The following is a 25,007-nucleotide window of genomic DNA, read 5'->3' as shown; positions in this document are numbered from 1 at the left end:
GACTTAGGAAGGAAGTGATTGGATACATTCCCTGTCAGTCATCAAGCTGTCTTTAGGGCATTTTCACAAAAAACGTACTGTATATTTGCGGTTGTGGGAGTTTACTGCCGCCATGTCGGTGTTGTTTTTAATTTGTTTTTGTATCTACTTTAGACCTGTTTTACTTTTTTTTAAACCGCGCTCATCTGATCATATTTGTTTAAACTTTAAATAATGGAAACTTTGAATAATGGATCATTGTTATGCTATATTAATATCACCATAATGAGAATATGTACAGTGTTTGCTAATCCTGCAATCTGAAACAATAAAATTACTTCTATAACTTGAATTGCCACAGGCTGACACTCACCTCTACTCCAACGTCTTAGCTGTCAGAATGAAGACTAGAGTGGCTAAAGGTGCTTGCCCAGCAGGCAGTGAGAAGAATCCACTCTCCATTCTTCTGGTGATAACATCATGTGAACCTGCTATATTTTTTGATTTTCAAATCTCTTTTTATGCCAAGATGGTCAACTTGGTCTGCTATTTTCTCTACCTTTGTTTGTGTATGTCTGTCTCACTGTGTCATTCTGAGGGGTCAGATCTTCAAACTGCATTGCTGACTTTTCCTAAATGTTGCTTGAGATGTATTTATGCTGTTGTTGATCCCCTGGGTATCTCTACATCAGTGGTTCCCAACCAAGGGTACTATTCCGTTGATGATTCAGTAACCAAAAAAGTTTGGGAAGCACTGCTCTACATTTTCAACTCCTTAATGCCTAGTTAAATAAAATATTTAAATGAAAATTACATTTTAGACCAGTCATCATTTCTTCACTCACCATTCATTGGGGAGCATTACAAATTGTCAAGACAAGCACAATAAGAAGCACTATGAATAGCTGTCTTTGGTGTGTATTTTCTATTAGAAGACGAAATATATTATCTTTATTTGTATACTTCTACCGTTTGTAACCACTAAGCTCCACAAGTGCACTTTGGGGTGTAATCATTAGTCCAAACAGTTGCAAACTGTTGCATGTTGCAACGAAGCGAGAGTTTCTATTGGCCAAATTCAGGTAGGCTCCGCCCTGTGTCGTTCCGTTGTTTTCGTTAAAGAAACGTTTTGCAACAGAATTTGCGTAATGGATACACCCCAGTTGGATCGACCCTCAAAACTTCGTTACCCATGAAGCAGTGTTATCAGCCAGCGCGTTGCTGTGCGTCAAGTCCAACCACTGTGCCAAGCGAAGAAGAACGGGGGAGACGTACAAGCTAGCTAAAACGATATGCTACCAATGCAGTTAAATTTGTAACGACTCCTTTAGAAAGGATAGGTCAACTCTGTGCCTGCTTGGCTTTAAATCGCAACAAACTTTTCCCCTGCCCCGGCTTTAGCGCACATCGATATGAGCGGCAGCGGGCGGCCCAGGACCAGCTCGTTTGCTGAGCCTCCGGGGGCTCCCGGAGCCGTTTCAGCCGCCGCCGGATCGTCTGTTACCGGAGGGATTTCTGCAGGAAAATCTGGGGCTTCACAGGCCACAGGGAGCAGCTCGACTGGCTTCGGAAATTTGAAACTAGCCCGTGAGTATAGCTAATTGAACAAAAAAACGATGGGATCGGGATATATATATATATGTGTGTGTACTGGTAATTTAAACGAAGTATCTAACTAAACAAATTGATAAAACTGTCGATGTTATCATTTCTAGAAGCAAACCTAGCTAGCTGGCTAGGCTATGTATGTTTTTGTAGGGATAGTGGGATCAAGCCGGGCTTTGATTGTGGCAAATCTAGTTGGGGTTAATTAGCATAGCATTTGAGGCGAAACGTCTATACGATGTTAGAAACGGGGATAAATTGGTGAAAATAGAATGGAACCAGATTTCGGTGATATTTTTCGTTGAAAGCCAGATTGGAAACCGGGCATCAACGGTAACGTTACCTACCTAGGTGAAATCAAACGAGGTTGACCGTCGTCCTCATTTGGCTAGTTAGCCTGTAATCTTAGCTATTAGCATTGCAAGTTATGTAGCTGGTTGCTTAGTTAGCTAGCTAACGTTATACAGGTAACCTAGCTATTTAGGGAGACGAAGTTAGCATTAATTCAGTTCACATAACGTAAAATATTGGGAATTTATACGACATGGCTTAACGTGACCCTGACCAATTAGCTTTAAATCTAGCTAACTTGTTCAAGAACAATTTACGTGCTAGTTTGGTTAGCTTGTCCAAGACAGGAATATAATTAGCCAGTTGTGTCAAAGGTCTGTCAATGTCATTTTTATAACGTTACAAGTCCAGTTTTGTTTTTCAGTTCTTTGGTCAACCGTTTTAGATTGAGCAATAATGTGGGTGGTAAAGAACCGTTACGTATCTATCATAACAACGTATTTCCAAATACAATATGTGTTGGTCTCATCTCGTTATTGTTCAAGATCTATGGTTGATTTTCCTCATATTTGCATAATTTGACACGTCCATATATTGATAGATCAAATCATCTTCATAATTAGGCAAGTCCTATTGCTTTCCATTGAGATTTCCGCACGTTGAGGATTCTTCCAAAGGGTCTCATTCGCACCAATTTTTACAGCCAGTGCAATGACAGGAATTGACTGTATGCCCAATGGTAGTTTGGATATGCAGTGTTGGCAGAATATCTACAGGGAGGGAGAGAGGGAGGTGTTGACATGGTCAGACTTAGCGAAAACCAAATCTGGAACATTGCGCCACAATGTCCATGTCAAACAGACAGTAGCTAGTCTACTCTGCCATATGTCAGGAGGTGGTTGAAAGATTACCCATTCTCTTCTCTCTACCTTTGTGTATGTCTGTCTCACTGTGTAATTCTGAGGGGTCAGATCTTCAAACTGCATTGCTGACTTTTCCAAAATGTTGCTTGAGATGTATTTATGCGGTTGTTGATCCCCTGGATTTCTCTACATCAGTGGTTTCCAACCAAGGGTACTATTCCGTTGATGATACAGTAACCAAAAAAGGTTGGGAAGCACTGCTCTACATTTATAACTCCTTAATGCCTAGTTAAATAAAAAATAAAATATTTAAATGCAGATTACACTTTATACCAGTCATCATTTCTTAACTCCGTTCATTGGGGAGCATTACAATTGTCAAGATAAGCAGAAGAAGAAGCACTATGAATAGCTCTCTTTTGTGTGCATTTTCTCTTAGCAGTTGAAATATGATTGTTATTTGTATACTTTTACTTTTTGTAACCACTAAGCTCCACAACTTTCTGAGGTGTCATCATTAGTCCAAACAGTTGCAAACTGTTGCATGTTGCAACGAAGCGAGAGTTTCTATTGGCCAAATTCAGATAGGTCCCGCCCTGTGTCGTCCCGTTTCTTTCCGTTAAGGAAACGTGGCAACACAATGTCCATGTCAAACAGACCGTAGCTAGTCTACTCTGCCATATGTCAGGAGGTGGTTGAAAGTGTACCCATATTTTGGTAAGACTTTAGTTGGTCCCTATTAAACCTAACACTTTTATCAATTCAGATGTATTTGCCGCTGACATTTCTTCAGTTGAAAACCATAAACGTTTCATACCAGTTTCCAATCTGATCACTGAAGACCCGGCCTGGGTCAACCATGGCACTTCAGACTGCACTGTGAATGTGCTCAGCTCACCAATGGAACCATATGGGCTGATGTTGAAGCTTCAGTGTGAAGGGATTTGACTGGAGAGATTGTGACAGGCAGTGAAATAAGGCAGGGTGGGGGGGGTGTGAAGGCAGAGTTAATAATTGGAAAGATAAGCTGGAGTTGGGAGATGAAGACTGGAAACAGGTGAGCGACAGATAAATGACGAGCATATAGACGGTGCTGGTCAAATGTCTTCTCAGTCCAGCAGGGTATACATGAACACCTAGCCTAATCAGCAGGTCATCAGTGGCCCAGTCTCTGTTCAGGTGTTCTAACAGTAATCCTTGGTTTTGAATGGGGTCTGATTTTGGTCTCTCCTGACCACAGTACTGTATTCCTAGAAGGTTGTGCCCACTGATAAGCATTGTTCCTGGTCTGGAGGTGTCTGGACCTACCAGAAACCATAACAAAGGTGCTGAGCTACGTTTAGGTTTCTGGAAGTAACCATGGGCAATAATTGCCAACAGGATTGTCTTAGTATCCTGGGGCTGCATTTAGCGTTATTGACATTTCCCAGCTTCCTACTGCTCTATTGGTCTCAGCTCCTATCCTGGGGACCCACATGTCTGCACATATTTGTTTCAGTACTAACACACCTACACCTGATTCAACTAATAAAGGGCTCGATGGTCAGTGAATTTGTTGCATCAGGTGTGTCTATATTAGTACTGGGCCCGGTTTCCCAAAAGCATCTTAAGGCTAAGTTCACTGTTAGAACCATAGGATCCTATGCTTCGAAGATCAACTTAGGCTTAAAATGCTTTTGGGAAATTGGCCCAGGTCTGGAACAAAACTACAGTTGTGGGCCACCAGGGCTGGAGTTGAGGAACACCGTAATAAAGAGTAAGTGGCAGTGCCACTAATCTGGCACATTCTCGACCTCTCTCTGTCAACTTTGTAGGATACTGCAGCTCTGGCATAAATAAATGTTTGGTTGTAATGCATGGCTGTGTAATCGCTAATCCTTTTAGTGACTGTGTTCACTTGCTTTATATTTAGAAATAAGCGATGAGTTACTTGAGACTAAAGTCTGAGTGTTCTGGAAATCACTTCTCTCCCACTTACTCTTTCATTCAATCCTACTCATCAGACCTGTGTTAACTTCCTCTTTAGGAACCAAAGCACTTCCCTGACAGCTGATCTGTCTGACTGCTCATCTTTGCATTCATCATTAAAGTGACTATCATGCCACTGCTGTTTCATATTTAACACTCCCCTCTTGACTCCACTCCTTAAGAAGAGGTCTACACAGACTCAAACGCTGTGAGCCACATGATTACAGATCAGATGACGTTCTCTGGTCGTATGAGACGTCAGAAGGAAGAATAGTTTAGTGAGTCATGTAAGGATCTGGTTTGGATTAATCAATGAATGTAATTCCTACCCAGTGTGAAATCTACCACTAGCTATGATGACCCTTCATATACTAGTATGTGAAAAGCTATGTAAGGCATCTCCAGTGTGTTTATTAAAACACGCCATCCAGCTCTTTGACATCTAGAGGTGTCTAGTCTACATCATAGGAGTTGACTTTAAATCCATCAATCAACTGCGCCCACCTAATGCTTTTAGCGGTGCTGAACAAAACCTCCTGCCATTCACCCTCCCTTCCAGTCTCATTCCTGAGACTGACAAAGTCCGGCTTTACACCCTCTAAAAACATACAATAAAAAAATCTGGCTTTACAATTAGAGGATCCAAATTAAATAAATGTCCATATTCAGTAGAAGAAGATCCAAATTTGTCTTCTCAACAAAATCTTAAGCTAGTCACCCACTTATACAGCTTTGTTCTAGAGGCCTTGTCATACTTTAGAGTAGAACTGGGAGATACAGTTATTAGAGAAAGCATGGTCATGTTGAGGCAGGCGAATGGAGGGTGAATGGAGGAACTGGCGCACACACTCATTGGGTGTGCTACTGTACTGTCCATTCAATGTTATCACAGGCTCTGACAAGCTAGTTGGCTCCAGGCCCTACCTCTACTGTAGTGTTCCTCCTCCCTTCACAGTCTGTGCTACTGGTGTGTCAGTCAGTTCACCCTCAACCGTTCACACACACACCACGCTGAACTGCACGTCTGGCCCGAAGTAGAACTGTCACTCATGGTATGAACTCAGAGAATCTTCCTTTCCACAAGGTCGCACATCAGACAGACAGTAGGGCTGTGATGATACCAGTATTGTGAATTTTTTTTTCCATGTCATCAATGAAAACATGAAGCAGACACTATTTGGTCTTTTGAAAAATTTCTATATGTAAAATATTGTGCCCTATGGCTTGGAAAATGGATGACAACATGTTAGTTTCCAACATTAGGTATTTTTCCTAAAGAAGTTAAACCGCGTTGTTTTGTTTCCTTGCCAAAATACTGAGTATCGCAATACTAGTATTGTCCCGGCCCTAACATTTTACATTACATTTAAGTCATTTAGCAGACGCTCTTATCCAGAGCGACTTACAAATTGGTGCATTCACCTTATGACATCCAGTGGAACAGCCACTTTACAATAGTGCATCTAAATCTTTTAAGGGGGGTGAGAAGGATTACTTTATCCTATCCTAGGTATTCCTTAAAGAGGTGGGGTTTCAGGTGTCTCCGGAAGGTGGTGATTGACTCCGCTGTCCTGGCGTCGTGAGGGAGTGTGTTCCACCATTGGGGAGCCAGAGCAGCGAACAGTTTTGACTGGGCTGAGCGGGAACTGTACTTCCTCAGTGGTAGGGAGGCGAGCAGGCCAGAGGTGGATGAACGCAGTGCCCTTGTTTGGGTGTAGGGCCTGATCAGAGCCTGGAGGTACTGAGGTGCCGTTCCCCTCACAGCTCCGTAGGCAAGCACCATGGTCTTGTAGCGGATGCGAGCTTCAACTGGAAGCCAGTGGAGAGAGCGGAGGAGCGGGGTGACGTGAGTGAACTTGGGAAGGTTGAACACCAGACGGGCTGCGGCGTTCTGGATGAGTTGTAGGGGTTTGATGGCACAGGCAGGGAGCCCAGCCAACAGTGAGTTGCAGTAATCCAGACGGGAGATGACAAGTGCCTGGATTAGGACCTGCGCCGCTTCCTGTGTGAGGCAGGGTCGTACTCTGCGGATGTTGTAGAGTATGAACCTACAGGAACGGGCCACCGCCTTGATGTTAGTTGAGAACGACAGGGTGTTGTCCAGGATCACGCCAAGGTTCTTAGCGCTCTGGGAGGAGGACACAATGGAGTTGTCAACCGTGATGGCGAGATCATGGAACGGGCAGTCCTTCCCGGGAGGAAGAGCAGCTCCGTCTTGCCGAGGTTCAGCTTGAGGTGGTGATCCGTCATCCACACTGATATGTCTGCCAGACATGCAGAGATGCGATTCGCCACCTGGTCATCAGAAGGGGGAAAGGAGAAGATTAATTGTGTGTCGTCTGCATAGCAATGATAGGAGAGACCATGTGAGGTTATGACAGAGCCAAGTGACTTGGTGTATAGCGAGAATAGGAGAGGGCCTAGAACAGAGCCCTGGGGGACACCAGTGGTGAGAGTGCGTGGTGAGGAGACAGATTCTCGCCACGCCACCTGGTAGGAGCGACCTGTCAGGTAGGACGCAATCCAAGCGTGGGCCGCGCCGGAGATGCCCAACTCGGAGAGGGTGGAGAGGAGGATCTGATGGTTCACAGTATCGAAGGCAGCCGATAGGTCTAGAAGGATGAGAGCAGAGGAGAGAGAGTTAGCTTTAGCAGTGCGGAGCGCCTCCGTGATACAGAGAAGAGCAGTCTCAGTTGAATGACTAGTCTTGAAACCTGACTGATTTGGATCAAGAAGGTCATTCTGAGAGAGATAGCGGGAGAGCTGGCCAAGGACGGCACGTTCAAGAGTTTTGGAGAGAAAAGAAAGAAGGGATACTGGTCTGTAGTTGTTGACATCGGAGGGATCGAGTGTAGGTTTTTTCAGAAGGGGTGCAACTCTCGCTCTCTTGAGGACGGAAGGGACGTAGCCAGCGGTCAGGGATGAGTTGATGAGCGAGGTGAGGTAAGGGAGAAGGTCTCCGGAAATGGTCTGGAGAAGAGAGGAGGGGATAGGGTCGAGCGGGCAGGTTGTTGGGCGGCCGGCCGTCACATGACGCGAGATTTCATCTGGAGAGAGAGGGGAGAAAGAGGTCAGAGCACAGGGTAGGGCAGTGTGAGCAGAACCAGCGGTGTCGTTTGACTTAGCAAACGAGGATCGGATGTCGTCGACCTTCTTTTCAAAATGGTTGACGAAGTCATCTGCAGAGAGGGAGGAGGAGGGGGGGGGAGGATTCAGGAGGGAGGAGAAGGTGGCAAAGAGCTTCCTAGGGTTAGAGGCAGATGCTTGGAATTTAGAGTGGTAGAAAGTGGCTTTAGCAGCAGAGACAGAGGAGGAAAATGTAGAGAGGAGGGAGCGAAAGGATGCCAGGTCCGCAGGGAGGCGAGTTTTCCTCCATTTCCGCTCGGCTGCCCGGAGCCCTGTTCTAACAGACAATGGCCCTGTTAAACACTTTCAAAATGCACCCTCCATTGCATGAAGACAGTAATTATAGATATGACATTCTGTTAAAGCGATGTTGGAGAGCCCTCACTTTCACCCAACCCACCGTGTTAAATTGCCCATTACCTCAAGAGACGGAGGAAAGCAATAATGCATTTCTCAGTATTGTCAGGGTCCTAGTATTTAAACTGAACTCGCCAGTGTAGTGAGGGGGTGAAGAGGTTAGTGGAGTTCAGAGCTGTGACAGCCAGGCATGCAGCCTCCCCCTGGGGAGCCGGGGAAGGTGAGGCAGGGTGGAGGTGGTTCACTGTAGCTACTACAGCTCATTACCAGCTAGTATTATGTGTCTGTGGGGAGAGGCTTCCGAGTTTACGGACATTTAAAGAGAGAGGGGGAGTGATGAACATTTGTTTAGTGTTTCCCCTCAGGGGATTGGGGGAAAGGATGAGGTTACCGTCACTACGTTTCCTGCCTCTAAACCTGTCTGTGTGTGTGTCACTGCATCTGGATAACATCTAAAATACTTGGGGACCTTTAGCCCCCTTCCCAAGTGGTTATGTACCTTAATGTGTTTTGACCTCTGTACCTCTCCCCCAGGAGACAGTGGCAAGGTGACTACTGTGGTGGCCACACCAGGCCAGGGTCCAGACCGCCCACAGGAGGTGTCCTACACAGACATCAAGGTGATCGGGAATGGTTCCTTCGGCGTGGTGTACCAGGCCCGCCTCATTGACAGCCAGGAGATGGTTGCCATCAAGAAGGTTCTGCAGGATAAGAGGTTTAAGGTACAGAGTCTACAGACACACAGCACAAACCCCTTCCACTGGCGCTCTACGCCAGTGTTGTAGTACTCGAGTCCTGATTTTAAATAAATAAATGTGTACTTGTGACTTGACCATTAATGACTGGGACTCACCTTCCCGTGTATTTGCACTTGGACTGGATAGGCTACTATGATAAGCAGAACATTAGCAGCACTGTGTGCAGAGTATTGAGGGTTCTGTTCTCTAGCTAGCAGTGGGAATGACGCGCCACACTGGCACACGTGGCATCGGCCGGTGCGCTGTGGCGAAAGAAAACGCTGAGTGTGGCAGGTTTCGCTCACTCACTGCATCTGATCATGGTGCCTTCAGAAAGTATTCACACCCCTTGACTTTTTCCACATTTTGTTGTTACAGCCTGAATTGAATTTGTCACTAGCCTACACACTAGCCTACACACAATACCCCATAATGTCAGTAGAATTGTGTTTTTCACCATTTATACAAATGAATAAAAAATGTTAAACTGAAATATCTTGAGTCAATAAGTATTCAATCCCTTTTGTGATGACAAGCCTAAAGTTCAGATGTGACCTGTTAAGCACATTTTTACAAGTTGCATGGACTCACTTTGTGCAATAAGTGTTTTACATGATTTTTGAATGACTACCTCGTCTTTCTACCCCACACTTACAATTACTGTGGGGCAAAAAAGTATTTAGTCGGCCACCAATTGTCCCACTTAAAAAGATGAGGGCTGTAATTTTCATCATAGGTACACTTCAACTATGACAGACAAAATGAGGAGAAAAAAATCCAGAAAATCAAATTGTAGGATTTTTAATGAATTTATTTGCAAATTATGGTGGGAAATAAGTATTTGGTCACCAAGCAAGATTTCTGGCTCTCACAGACCTGTAACTTCTTCTTTAAGAGGCTCCTATGTCCTCCACTCGTTACCTGTATTAATGGCACCTGTTTGAACTTGTTATCAGTGTAGAAGACACCTGTCCACAACCTCAAACAGTCACACTCCAAACTCCACAATGGCCAAGACCAAAGAGCTGTCAAAGGACACCAGAAACCAAATTGTAGACCTGCACCAGGCTGTTAAGACTGAATCTGCAATAGGTAAGCAGCTTGGTTTGAAGAAATCAACTGTGGGAGCAATTATTAGGAAATGGAAGACATACAAGAACACTGATAATCTACTTCGATCTGGGGCTCCACGCAAGATCTCACCCTGTAGGGTCAAAATGAACACAAGAACGGTGAGCAAAAATCCCAGAACCACACGGGGGGGGCCTAGTGAATGACCTGCAGAGAGCTGGGACCAAAGTAACAAAGCCTACCATCAGTAACACACTACGCCGCCAGGGACTCAAATCCTGCAGTGCCAGACGTGTCCCCCTGCTTAAGCCAGTACATGTCCAGGCCTGTCTGAAGTTTGCTAGAGAGCATTTGGATGATCCAGAAGAAGATTGGGAGAATGTCAGATGAAACCAAAATAGAACTTTTTGGTAAAAACTCACCTCGTAGTGTTTGGAGGACAAAGAATGTTGAGTTGCATCCAAAGAACACCATACCTACTGTGAAGCATGGGGGTGGAAACATCATGCTTTGGGGCTGTTTTTCTGCAAAGGGACCAGGACGACTGATCCGTGTAAAGGACAGAATGAATGGGGCCATGTATCATGAGATTTTGAGTGAAAACCTCCTTCCATCAGCAAGGGCATTGAAGATGAAACGTGGCTGGGTCTTTCAGCACGACCATGATCCCAAACACACCGCCGGGGCAACGAAGGAGTGGCTTCGTAAGAAGCATTTCAAGGTCCTGGAGTGGCCTAGCCAGTCTCCAGATCTAAACCCCATAGAAAATGTTTGGAGGGAGTTGAAAGTCTGTGTTGCCCAGCAACAGCCCCAAAACATCACTGCTCTAGAGGAGATCTGCATGGAGTGTGTGAAAACCTTGTGAAGACTCACAGAAAACATTTGACCTCTGTCATTGCCAACAAAGGGTAGATAACAAAGTATTGAGAAACTTTTGTTATTGACCAAATACTTATTTTCCACCATAATTTGCAAATTAATTCATTTAAAATCCTACAATGTGATTTTCTGGATTTTTTTTTCTCATTTTGTCTGTCATAGTTGAAGTGTACCTATGATGAAAATTACAGGCCTCGTCTTTTTAAGTGGGAGAACTTGCACAATTGGTGGCTGACTAAATACTTTTTCCCCCCACTGTATCTGTAAGGTCCCTCCGTCGAGCAGTGAGTATCAAACACAGATTCATCCACAAAGACCAGGGAGGCTTTCCAATGCCTCGGAAAGAAGGGCACCTATTGGTAGATGGGTAAAAAATATATGAAGTGGACATTGAATATCCCTTTGAGCATTGAAGTTATTACTTACACTTTAGATGGTGTTTTTTTTTAAACTGTTGAATTAATAAACTAAGCTAATGCTAAAACCCAGTCACTACAAATTATACAGGCGTCCTTCCTGACTCAGTTGCCGTAGAGGAAGGGAAACCACTCAGGGATTTCACCATGAGGGCAATGGTGACTTTATAACAGTTGCGGAGCTGGTTGTGATCGGATAAAACTGAGGATGGATCAACAACATTGTAGTTACTCCACAATATTAACCTAATTAAGAGAAGAAAGAAGCCTGTACGGGAGGAAAATATGCATTAAAGTGATACTGCAAAAAATGCGATGAAGCAATTAGCGTTTCAACAACCAATTTGACAGAGCTTGAATATTTTTTTTTTTAAGAATACGGGCCAAACATTGCACAATCCAGGTGTGGAAAGCTCTTAGTGACTTACCCAGAAAGACTCTCAGCTGGAATCGTTGCCAAAGTGCTTATACAAAGTATTGACTCGGGTGTGGTTACTTATGTATATTAGATATTTCTGTATTTCATTGTCAATAAATGTGCCAAAAATATTTTTATACGTGTTTTCATTTTGTCATTATAGGATATTGTGTGTAGATGGGTGAGAAAAAGAATAGTTAATCCATTTTGAATTCAGGCTGTAACACAACAATAAATCAAGGGGTATGTATGTAGGCTGCACATTGTAAGTGACTCACTTCCTTGTAACCATCAGTCACCAGCCTACTATTTAGCTTTGCCTGGTTAAGAAACAAACTGCTTTATGAAATTGAAAACAATAGTATTGAGTTTAAAAGGAAAACAAGTCTAGCTATTAGCTCTCTCCCCTTGAGTATTAAAAAGTAGGCTGTCTTTGAATTTGTTGTCTCTCTCTACCCTCCCACTTTCCCTAGTCTTCCTCTGGGTTTCACTCTGGAATTTAAAAAAATTGCTGGGCAATTTACCAAAAGCCGAGACAAGACCTGAAAATGTTACAATTATTGGAAATAATAATCTTTTGGGAGCAATATCCAATTCCGTCCAGAGACCATTCATCCCTTCAAAACATCATTGAACATTCTATTAAAATAAAATGTTTGATCCTGTGTATGAAGGACTTGTTTGTTTCGTGGGCTATTTATTACATATCGTAGGCAATTAGGACCTTTCTGCAACTGGAGGAAAATCTTTGCGTTACTTCAATGCTCACATAAAAATATTCCCACCAGACCGCCACTAGTTGTTGCTGGGCAGATTTCTTCTACCAAATCCGAGCCAAATCAAGAGGAGCCACTCTAGCAACATACGAGCACCGAGCTCGCAAGCCGGCAATACAAGCGAGTAAAAAACATTAGTAACCAAAATACCAAATATGTCTAAAGAACCCCCGACTCAACTTTTGCTTTCATTTTTTTTTTTTCTTCTATATGCACAAACCAATATCATTGTTATTTTTTGTTAAATTCCAACCCAGTGATTCAGACTTGAGCACTTGGATCAGGCCTCGAGCACGGACTTCAGCATTGGTGACTCGAACTCAACTTAGCCTTAGACTTGTGACTCAAGCACATGACTCGGTTTAGTGACTCAACTGAAACACTGGTCTACACACACACAGTGCAACTCACTGCCACTGGCAGTCTACAGAAACACACCATTGCCCCTCACTCACACACTATCAGATGTATTTGTGTATGTTCTCTCCCCATAACTCAATGTTACTACTGTTCAATTGATGAATTCTTAAGACCTAAATTACACCCCCTTGCTATTTCTATACTCCAGAACCGAGAACTACAGATCATGAGGAAATTGGACCACTGCAACATAGTCAGGCTCCGTTACTTTTTCTACTCCAGTGGGGAGAAGGTATGTACAAGTCACACTACCAGGTATTGGGAACAACATGACATTTTCACGTTTAAGAAAAATCCAGACTCAGAAAATGTATTCAAGAACATTGCTCTTCTCCTATTGTTCTTCCCTTACAGAAAGATGAGGTGTATCTGAACCTAGTGCTGGACTTTGTTCCAGAGACAGTGTACAGGGTGGCCCGGCACTTCAACAAGGCTAAGACCACCATCCCCATTATATACGTCAAGGTAATGCACTCACTACTACTTCTCTTCCCATGTTTCTCTTATTACATTCCCTCCCTTTTATCCTCGTTCTCTCTGTCATTTTTCTTTTTCGCTCTCGCATTTTCTCACTCAGTCTCTTCATCTCTCTGTTGCCCTCTCACCCCTCCATTGTTCCTCTTTAAGCTCCATGCGGCTAGAGGCAGAGTTCTCTATTTAAATGAAATGGTACTAGGCTTGGGTGGTATACCGGGGTATTTGGAAATGAAGTTTTTCAACAAATGTTCATATTTGTAGCTATTTTTTAAAAGTAAATACCTGCTGTCAACTTGTGCAATACATTAGGAGATGAAGCGGATTGCGTTCTTCATTTCACCTGTCACGGTATTTTACGTTATGAAGCTTACCGTAGTTCCCCAGAAAGCCAGTCACGTCTTTGTTTTTGTAAATGGCACAACGGGAGAAAGCGGGAGCAAGTGAGTCCAGCTGTTTATTGATTAACTGTTTTTTTCGGCCCTGAAGTGATTAGGGACATGCACCTATAGTTTCCTTCCCAGAAAATACATTAGTTCAGCAGAAATTTGCTTCATTTTCATGAGATGCCACAGAAGTGCGAAGCTATTTGGCTGGCATTGTAAATGAGCTTACAATGACAAGGCAAGGTATTTTTTGCAAAACCAATGAATGGCTGTCATATTTCTAATGTTTACCATAGGAAATGTAGCCAGCTACATTGTTTCTAATGTTTTGCTTGAAGTTAATCTTGCGTTTTACCAGAGAGAACTAGGCTGGTTACACTGAGGAAAAGTAACTACACATCAGAGCGCTGTCTGCTGATAGAATGCCCTTAGTGAGTTCTCATCCCAGTGGACAAGTGCAACTGAAGCACAACATTGATCTGATGCCGAGCAGAAATGACATGGAATTAGTTTACAAAACTCAGCAAGATATTACTATTTTTCCTGAATGCAGAATTCTTCATGAACACGACACCTAAGCATAACATTATATCATCCTCTACAGGTAGAGCAGACAGGCCTGTTGCCCTAGCGACTGCACAACGTGTTCACATGCTGCTCCAGAGCCAGTACTGTTCTTCCTTCAGATAAGCATGCGTCAACTTGGTTTGTACAATGTATTTAGTTGACATTCGCTTGTAAATGTCCAAATTCACCAAAAATGATATTCGGTAGCGCCTACCTAATGTGTAACTTTATGAGCCGGATTGCCGGTCTTTGCAATGACTTTATTTCCGTTTGCGCTCGTTAGCATATTTAGGTAGCAGCCTCCATGGAAATGTGCCATTACTTGTACTCATTTTGTTAGCGTTCTGGTAATAGATGCCCAACAGGCTTTTTTTGTGTTTTGTGGCTCCCCCTTGTGTACTAAACAGGTAATACTGTAAATCCCGCCATGAGGGAAGGACAGAATGATGATGTAAAAGTATGGGTACCGCCCAACCCTAAATGGTACTGTATTTGAATATAGGACTCTTCCCCCAAGTATCTGATGAGAAGAAAACACATTGATGTTATGTTCTCTCTGTTCTGACTCTTCACTGACCTCCGGTAGTCTTTGTCTGTCACCTCTTTTCAAACTCCATTCTCTTATTTTCCTATATCAGATCCCCTCTTTTCCTACATCAGATTTTTTGGGGACAATACCTACTTCAGTGTTTTAGAATTGGAAAAATTTGAGAGAGAGAAACCAACTTTCTCTGCTTGCAGTATGCTTGGTTGTGCGTTTAAAGGGCACTTACTGTGTGTGTGTGTGTGTGTGTGTGTGTGTGTGTGTGTGCTATGCCCCGTGGCAGCAGAGAGGACTATCTGTGTCTTATGGCCCATTTGCCTCAGCCCACCCTGCTGCTCTCTCCTGTGGTGTGGAGATGCATACTGATCATACACACACACTGCCCTCACTCAGCATCTCTACACTCTTCTCCATCCCTCCCTACTCTCTCTTTATCCAGATCTCTTCCTTCCTTTACACTCCCTCTCTCCTTGTTCCCTTACTACTCTTCAGCCCCTTTCTCTCTCCAATTCAAAGGGGCTTTATTGGCATGGGGAAACATATTTACACTGCCAAAGCAAGTTAAATAAACAGTAAACAGAAGTGAAAAGACAAAGGTAACTGAGCTAAATGACTATTGCCCCCCGTAGCACTCACTTCCGTCATCATGAAGTGCTTTGAGGGACTAGTCAAGGATCATATCACCTCCACCCTCCCTGACACACTTGACCCACTCCAATTTGCTTACCGCCCAAATAGGTCCACAGACGACGCAATTGCAATCACACTGCGCACGGCCCTAACCCATCTGGACAAGAGGAATACCTATGTAAGAATGCTGTTCATCGACTACAGCATTTAACACCATAGTACCCTCCAAACTCGTCATTAAGCTCGAGACCCTGGGTCTTGACCCCACCCTGTGCAACTGGGTCCTGGACTTTGATGGGACGCCCCCAGGTGGTGAGGGTAGGAAACATCTCCACCCCGCTGATCCTCAACACTGGGACCCCACAAGGGTGCTTTCTCAACTCAATCATCATGTTTGCAGACGACTTGATTTCCAACAATGACAAGATGGCCTACAGGGAGGAGGTAAGGGCCCTCGGAGTGTGGTGTCAGGAAAAGAACCTCACTCAACGTCAACAAAACAAAGGAGATGATCGTGGACTTCAGGAAACAGCAGAGGGAGAACACCCCCTATCCACAGTGACGGGACAGTAGTGGAGAAGGTGGAAAGTTAAGTTCCTCAGTGTACACATCATAGACAAACTGAAATGGTCCACCCACACAGACAGCGTCGTGAAGAAGGCGCAACAGCGCCTCTTCAACCTCAGTCACCAACAACACTCAAACTTTTACAGATGCACAATCGAGAGCATCCTGTCAGGCTGTCTCACCGCCTGGTACGGCAGCTGCTCCGCCCATAACCGGAAGGCTCTCCAGAGGGTAGTGAGGTCTGCACACCGCATCACCGGGTGCAAACTACCTACCCTCCAGGACACCTACACCACCCGATGTCACAGGAAGGCCAAAAAGATATTCAAGGACAACAAAACCACCCGAGTCACTGCCTGTTCACCCCGCTATCATCCAGAAGGCGAGGTCAATACAGGTGCATCAAAGCAGGGACCGAGAGACTGAAAAACAGCTTCTATCTCAAGGCCATCAGACTGTTAAACAGCCATCACTAACATTGAGTGGCTGCTGCTCAAATCTCTAGCCACTTAATAAAAAATTGGATGTAATAAATGTATCACTAACTTTAAACAAAAAATGGTTTCTCTGCCCCCCCATGCTTTTTCTGTGGTGTGCAATTAAGCTCGTTTCCCTCCAAATCTGCCCCTCTGCCACAGCCGGTCAACCGCGTCCCCATCAACACCCGTCTGTCTACCGTGTGCCCAATAACACAGCTAACGACCCAACAGAGGGACCCCAACACACGCACGCTCAGACAGCCAGAAACCCTTACACACACACAGTCACATTTTCTGCTATGCTAGCTCTATGCTTTGCAATGGGAGCATTGTACTGGCATGTCTAGAGCAGAGAACCCACAAGTTGTTGCAATGTGTTTGAGTAAGTTGCATACATCCAGAATGTTTGACTGTTCTGAGTGCAGTGAAGTTGGTAACCGACAGTAGACAGTCTGGACACTTGGCATGACTAGTAGTAGTAATGGAGGGGATTATGATGGTGCTGTTACTGTCTGCTGTGCTGCTAACTGTGTGTGTGCTTATTTCTTATAGAATTATTTTTTTAAACATACTTTCCACACCTGAAGTGTTTGTATATGTTAACATCATGTGTCCTGTGTTCTCCCTCCAGGTGTACATGTACCAGCTGTTCCGCAGTCTGGCCTATATCCATTCCCAGGGCGTGTGTCACAGAGACATCAAACCCCAGAACCTGCTGGTGGACCCCGAGACAGCCATCCTCAAACTCTGTGACTTCGGCAGGTTAGTCTGCCTGTCTGTCAGTGAGCATCTCTGGCCATCTCTGAATGTCTCTGCCTGTCTGTGTTTCTTAGCCCAATTCTTCTGATCTTTTTTCCACTAATTGGTCATTTCAGATATTTGTCAGATCTGATTGGTCAAAATAATATTCAGTATTGGGCTGCATGTGTAAATACCACCTTACTGCTCAGTCTGTCTAAATCGATCTGTTTCAATGTGTTTTTCTCTGAATGACCACCTCTCTTCCCCTCTTGTCACCAGTGCTAAGCAGCTTGTTCGCGGGGAGCCCAACGTGTCCTATATCTGCTCGCGGTACTACCGTGCCCCCGAGCTCATCTTTGGCGCCACGGACTACACGTCCAACATTGACATCTGGTCAGCGGGCTGCGTGCTGGCCGAACTGCTGCTGGGACAGCCCATCTTCCCCGGGGACAGTGGAGTGGACCAACTGGTAGAGATCATCAAGGTAGAGAAGAGGGGACACCAAACTGTAGGGGTGGGAGATGGAAAGAAGAGTGTAGGTCTATGTTGGCGGCGGTAGGAGCGTAGGTCTATGTTGGCGGCGGTAGGAGCGTAGGGTCTATGTTGGCGGTAGGAGCGTAGGGTCTATTTTGGCGGTAGGGGTGTAGGTCTACAGTGGCTTGCAAAAGTATTCACCCCCTTGACCATTTTTCCTATTTTGTTGCCTTACAACCTGGAATTCAAAAATGTACTTTTGGGGGTTTTGTATCATTTGATTTACACAACATGCATACCACTACCACTGAAACAAACAAGAAATAATACCCCCCCAAAAAACAGAACTTGAGGGTGTATAACTATTCACCACCCCCCCCAAAGTCCATACTTTGTAGAGCTGTCTTTTGCAACAATTACAGCTGCAAGTCTCTTGGGCTATGTCTCTATAAGCTTGGCACATCTAGCCACTGGGATTTTTACTCATTCAAGGCAAAACTGCTCCAGCTTCTTCAAGTTGGATGGGTTCTGCTGGTGTACGGCAATCTTTAAGTCATACCATAGATTTTCAATTGGATTGAGGTCTGGGCTTTGACTAGGCCATTCCAAGACATTTTAAATGTTTCCCCTTAATCCCCTTAAACCACTCTAGTGTTGCTTAGCAGTATGCTTAGGGTCATTGTCCTGCTGGAAGGTGAACCTCCGTTCCAGTTTCAAATATCTGGAAGACTAGAACAGGTTTTCCTCAAGAATTTCCCTGTATTTAGCGCCATCCATCATTCCTTCAATTCTGATCAGTTTCCCAGTCCCTGCCGATGGGGGGGGGGGGATAAAAATACGTTCTTGGGTTGAAGCGAGGTGTTGGGTTTGCCCCAGACATATCCTTTTCCTTGATGGCCAAAAAGCTCAATTTTAGCTTCATCTGACCAGGGTACCTTCTTCCATATGTTTGGGGAGTCTCCCACATGCCTTTTGGCAAAAACCAAATGTGCTTGCTTATTTTTTTCTTTTGGCAATGGCTTTTTTCTGGCCACTCTTCCGTAAAGACCAGCTCTCTGGAGTGTACGGCTTACACGGAACCCAAACCGGCTCCATCGTGCATAAATTAATTTTCCCCCTAAACCAAACGCGATCACGACACACAGGTTAAAATATCAAAACAAACTCTGAACCAGCGACATTAATTTGGGGACAGGTCGAAAAGCATTAAACATGTATGGCAATTTAGCTAGTTAGCTTGCACTTGCTAGAGAATTTGTTTATTTAGCTAATTTGTCCTGGGATACAAACATTGAATTGTTATTTTACCTGAAATGCACAAGGTCCTCTACTCTGACAATTAATCCACACATAAAACGGCCAACCGAATCGTTTCTCGTCTATCTCCTCCTTTCAGGCTTTTTCATCTTTGAATTTATATGGTGATTGTCATCTACACTTTTACCACGAGAACCGGCAAAACATTTTCTTTCAATCACCCACGTGAATATAACCAATGAGGAGATGGCACGTGGGTACCTGCTTCTATAAACCAATGAGGACAGGGGAGAGGCAGCACTTGCAGTGCGATCTGCGTCAGAAATAGGAGTTCTATTTTAGAGCTTGGCATCGCAGACGCTCGTTGGCGCACGTGAGCAGTGTGGGTGCAATAATTGAATAACATGGATTTCTAAATGTATTTTTCGACGCTCGCACACGTGACGTGTCCGATCTGGTCAGCATGTTTGTGGTCCTATGGACAGATACTCCAATCTCCGCTGTGGAACTTTAGCTCCTTCAGGGTTATCTTTGGTCTCTTTGTTGCCTCTGATTAATGCCCTCCTTGCCTGGTCTGTGAGTTTTGGTGGGTGGCCTGCTCTTGGCATGCTTGTTGTGGTGCCATATTCTTTAAATAATGGATTTAATGGTGCTCCGTGTTTGGAGAGCTCCTTGGTGTCCCTTGCTTAGTGGTGTTGCAGACTATGGGGCCTTTCAGAACAGGTGTATATATACTGAGATCATGTGACAGATCATGTGACAGAGCTTACTTAGGGGCTTCATAGCAAAGGGGGTGAATACATATGCACCAACCACTTTTCAGTTTTAAATATATATATATTTTTTGAAACAAGTTATTATTTTTCACTTCACCAATTTTGACTATTTTGTGTATGTCATTACATGAAATCCAAATAAAAAATACCTGGCGGCGGTAGGAGCGTAGGTCTATGTTGGTGGTAGAAGTGATCATTCTTGGAGAAACTTCATGCATCTTTCACTCTTCCAGGTTTTGGGGACTCCGACGAGAGAGCAGATCCGAGAGATGAACCCTAACTACACAGAGTTCAAATTCCCCCAGATCAAAGCACACCCCTGGACAAAGGTACTCTCTGCCCTCAGTTCTATTTAAATAGCCTTAACACCATTGTCTTCCAATGGGATCCATATTAGAGAACATTTTGAAATGGAACAGATAAAACAGCCCAAATGAGCCAAACAAGATGCCCTTTTTTTCTTTCTCCCTGTCAGGTGTTTAAGCCGCGTACCCCCCCAGAGGCCATCTCCCTGTGTTCCCGTCTGTTAGAGTACACCCCTGTGACCAGGCTGTCCCCCCTGGAGGCCTGCGCCCACGCCTTCTTCGAAGAGCTGCGCCAGCCCACTGCCCGTCTGCCCAGCGGACGAGAACTTCCCCTCCTCTTCAACTTCAGCCCCGTCGGTGAGTCCACTGCCCTCCCTTCCTCGGTTGGCTCTCCCTCAGTCAGTAGCCATGCCCTCCTCTGTTTGTTCCTCCCTCAGTCAGTAGCCATGCCCTCCTCTGTTTGTTCCTCCCTCAGTCAGTAGCCATGCCCTCCTCTGTTTGGCCCTCCCTCAGTCAGTAGCCATGCCCTCCTCTGTTTGGCCCTCCCTCAGTCAGTAGCCATGCCCTCCTCTGTTTGGCCCTCCCTCGGTCAGTAGCCATGCCCTCCTCTGTTTGGCCCTCCCTCAGTCAGTAGCCATGCCCTCCTCTGTTTGACCCTCCCTCAGTCAGTAGCCACGCCCTCCTCTGTTTGGCCCTCCCTCAGTCAGTAGCCATGCCCTCCTCTGTTTGACCCTCCCTCAGTCAGTAGCCATGCCCTCCTCTGTTTGACCCTCCCTCAGTCAGTAGCCATGCCCTCCTCTGTTTGACCCTCCCTCAGTCAGTAGCCACGCCCTCCTCTGTTTGGCCCTCCCTCAGTCAGTAGCCATGTCCTCCTCTGTTTGACCCTCCCTCAGTCAGTAGCCATGTCCTCCTCTGTTTGACCCTCCCTCGGTCAGTAGCCATGTCCTCCTCTGTTTGACCCTCCCTCGGTCAGTAGCCATGTCCTCCTCTGTTTGACCCTCCCTCGGTCAGTAGCCATGTCCTCCTCTGTTTGGCCCTCCCTCGGTCAGTAGCCATGTCCTCCTCTGTTTGGCCCTCCCTCGGTCAGTAGCCACGCCCTCCTCTGTTTGGCCCTCCCTCGGTCAGTAGCCATGCCCTCCTCTGTTTGGCCCTCCCTCAGTCAGTAGCCATGTCCTCCTCTGTTTGACCCTCCCTCGGTCAGTAGCCATGTCCTCCTCTGTTTGACCCTCCCTCGGTCAGTAGCCATGTCCTCCTCTGTTTGACCCTCCCTCGGTCAGTAGCCATGTCCTCCTCTGTTTGGCCCTCCCTCGGTCAGTAGCCAAGCCCTCCTCCCTTTTTCCCCAAGCTTCTGTAATCCCCTCAGTTTTCCAGAGTAAGTCTGAAGCGTGTATGTTGAGTATCCTGTGTGTGTAGTATGATCTCTCTCGCTCTCTCTCTCGCAGAGCTGTCTATCCAGCCCCAGTTGAACTCCACACTCATTCCTCCTCACGCTCGTGCACAGACATCACCTGCCTCACACGGTATGTATAGCACAGCCATGCTATTACATGTTCAATACATGCTTATTAGATGACTACATATTTACAAGACTAGGATCGGAGATATAGCTTCAAATCAACATTTAACAGCCTTTTTAAATTAATATTGATGTGTTTTGGATGTTAAACTCAACATACCTAAAACATTGACCTGATGGTGAACTGAAGTGTTTGGTGTGGTGTGTATCTGATGTCCTGTCTCTCCCGCCACCAGATGGCAGTGTGTCGGACAGTACCGCCCAGCCCAGCTCAGTACCTGGATCCATCAACAGCACCTGAACCCCCTGTCCCCCATTCACCCTGTCTTTCCCCTTTTCCTCTCAACCCCATCCCTCTCTTCCTACTCTTCCACCCCCTCTTAGATCCAAACTTCAAAAGACAACTATACACGCACACATACAACAACAATACTACAAAATCATCTATTATCCCATGAATATTCCCATTATGGGTCTAAAAATATATATGTTGGTGGCAGTAGTCCAGTGACTGTTGGGTTGTAGAAGATAGGTGAATCTGACAAACTATTCTGTATTATAATCTCTGCTAATCAAATTTTATCCCTTTAAAAAAAAACGTATTTATTTGAAAGTGCATTTTGTTTTAGTGATGTATGCCAGTGAATGGGATGCGTCGAAACTGAAGCCTGTTTCAGTTCAGACAGTTTAGGACAATCTTCCATTGAGGTTAAAAACCAAACGGTCACGTGGTCAGAGGACAGATCAGTCCCTGCAGCCAATGGGAAAACTCTGGGGAATGTAGGTGTTCATCTACCAAGACATTACTCCTAAACCGAGTCCAAAGTGTTAATTAGTTCTGAAAATTGAAGAACTGTGTTTTTATTTGTTTTATTAAATTGGATACCAAACGGCAGCAAATGGAACTGGCATTTTAAATTCGATGAGGCGATTTAAAAAAATATATATATATATTTTTTTTAAGATTTTTTTTTTTTAATAAGCTTTTATCACACAGGTGATTCAAAAATAATCCAAAGGCGGAAACCGCTAGCTGTTTTATTAAACTGTTTCTAAGAAGAAACATCGAAGTGAAAGTCTTAATGTCTTTTATTTGAATAAGAGGGACCTTTTTTAAAAGAATGGAATGTACATATTCAGTTTCTATAAGCTCTTGTCCCAGTCAGTTTAGCTGGAGACATGTGTAGGTGAGAAGTAACCTTTGCACATCTCTAAGGGGAGTAGAGCGGAGCTGTAGGGGCCCGCTGCATCTCTTGTGCAATGGAGATATGCAACCTGTGTATAGGGAGGGGTAGGGCTCCTCCAGTCACACCTGTACACCAATGGCCATATAGCCGTACTTGAACCAAAGCTCTGTCACATCAACTTTGAAAGTACTTGGCACTTTCACTCCTCCCTTTATCTCATTTTTCCTCAATTCAGTCTAGATGCACAATTCCACTGCATGTAGGGGAGGTCTTAAGTGTTAGTGCGCTTGTGTGTGAATGAGGTTTTTTGTGTGTCCATCTTCCATCTCCAAATCAACCCACTGTAGCACTCTTGTTTTTGTAAGTCTAGATTCTAAAAGCATCAGTGATTTATCATCAGTTAAACCTTGTTTTCATCTGGCCCACCAACACAGACTTGCATGTTCACCATGCGTTAGAGAAACCACACCTGTTCTCCCTCCCCACTCATCACCGCACAACAACAATGGTTTGATCTAAAATACCTGCACCCAAAAAATGTAAATGCCCCAACCACTTCTGGAACCTTCTGTTCCTCTCCTCCTTCCTCTGCCTCTCCCACTCTCTCCTTCCCTCTTTCTCTCACTGTAAATATCAAGTACCTTTTTATTTCGTTTTTTTTTTGTTATTATATTGTTCTTGTAATTTCATTTTATTTTCTCTAGCAGAGGGGAGCTGGTGTAGCAGCGACCAGGCTCCTTCTCCTCAGTCTGTCTGTAAATACAACTTCATTTCAGTCCCTGGCTCAGGGGAAAAAACAGAACAAAATGTTTCTCTCGTTTTTATTCTCTCTCCCTCCATTTCTCTCTCGTTGCCTTTCCCCCATAAATATTATGATCACTTTATTTATTGTATTTTGTTTTTTTTATTTTGTTTCTCTGGGGAGGGTTTGTCGTCGGCCGAAGGGTTTATTTTGTAAGAAGTCATCAATGCCCATGTCATGCAAAATATTCCAACTTCCAAGATTATTGGACTTTGATCCAAACTTGGGAGTGTTTTCCAATAAAGGTCCTGTATTTGCAAGTACACATCCTAGCCAGTAGGTGGAACTACATTTTATTTTCATTGATGTGAAGGGATTCTTACATGCCTCTGCGTCTATGGTAGTCTAGCTGATGTCCCAACAGTATAAATGACTGATCCTATGTGGGGTTATTGGTGATATTGCTGTATCTGGGTGGGTTTGAATGAGGGGTTGGGTGGGGAGGGTTGTGTAATGTCTCCCGTGTCCCATGTGTTTTGTGTAATGGGTTTAACCTGTTACTTCTGTCTGTGATTACATGAATGAGTGATTGAATTTAATGAATGGATGAAAGAACTGACAAATCTTACAAAAGTGTGAGTTGGGAGACCGTGGATACATTTAAAAAAAACTTAGCTCTTCATTTTAGGAAAACAATGTTATTTTTGTGTTTTATTTTCCTGGCACACGTTGGTTTTAATTTGTTGTGATCCTGATCTTTATGGCCCTGCACAAGGGTCATACCACATCACTGGTGGGAACGGAGTGGTTTTGAAGTGGATGCGAGAGAGGGGGGGACGGAGAGAGACTGTTTTTGTTTGTTGGTATAAATCAACTTATGAATAAAGTGATGAAACTGCCCTGGTCTCATGTTCTAAAAAAAATGGAAGTGTGAATTCACACCATCAATTTATGTAGTGTCAGGTGTGAATGGCACTAAAACAATCTGCATTTATTGACCAGCGCACTTGACTGTTTTGGCTGCTAGTTGCAGACAGACATCTCATTTATGATTAACTTAATGAGGAACATTAAAACTTGTGCGTGTTTATACTACACAGGCCTTAAGTTAAATGACACACCAATAAGTAGTAATGGCATTTGTTTAATGCAAATGAAGTCTGAATGGTAGTAATAAGGCAGCTGACGGCAGAGCAGGGGCCAGAATGCCATAAGGCACTTAGGTTTTATAGAATGTTTCCACAGCTGATTCATCTGTGAGGAGGCCAATGAGCCATCCATCAGGAGGGGTGAAGCTGACTGATTCATCTGTGAGGAGGCCAATGAGCCATCCATCAGGAGGAGGGGTGAAGCTGACTGATTCATCTGTGAGGAGGCCAATGAGCCATCCATCAGGAGGAGGGGTGGAGCTGACTGATTCATCTGTGAGGAGGCCAATGAGCCATCCATCAGGAGG

The 25,007-nt window shown here is 44.6% G+C and overlaps 1 protein-coding gene across 1 annotated transcript; it reads left to right on the top strand.

The window, feature by feature from the left end:
- Positions 1 to 1,131: 1,131 nt before the first annotated feature.
- On the top strand, positions 1,132 to 24,450 carry LOC118372993 (glycogen synthase kinase-3 beta-like). Its single transcript, XM_052490074.1, has 10 exons — positions 1,132 to 1,566; positions 8,724 to 8,911; positions 13,055 to 13,138; positions 13,261 to 13,371; positions 17,185 to 17,315; positions 17,574 to 17,778; positions 20,035 to 20,130; positions 20,277 to 20,463; positions 21,549 to 21,626; positions 21,859 to 24,450. The coding sequence occupies exons 1-10, from the start codon at positions 1,392 to 1,394 to the stop codon at positions 21,921 to 21,923; spliced, it is 1,320 nt and encodes a 439-aa protein (XP_052346034.1). The 5' UTR covers positions 1,132 to 1,391; the 3' UTR covers positions 21,924 to 24,450.
- The last annotated feature ends 557 nt before the right edge of the window (positions 24,451 to 25,007 follow it).

This window comes from Oncorhynchus keta, chromosome 31 (genome assembly GCF_023373465.1).
Source record: "Oncorhynchus keta strain PuntledgeMale-10-30-2019 chromosome 31, Oket_V2, whole genome shotgun sequence".
NCBI classification, from domain to species: domain Eukaryota; kingdom Metazoa; phylum Chordata; class Actinopteri; order Salmoniformes; family Salmonidae; genus Oncorhynchus; species Oncorhynchus keta.
Note: the sequence above shows the minus strand (reverse complement) of the source record. Positions and strands in the feature narration are given on the sequence as shown.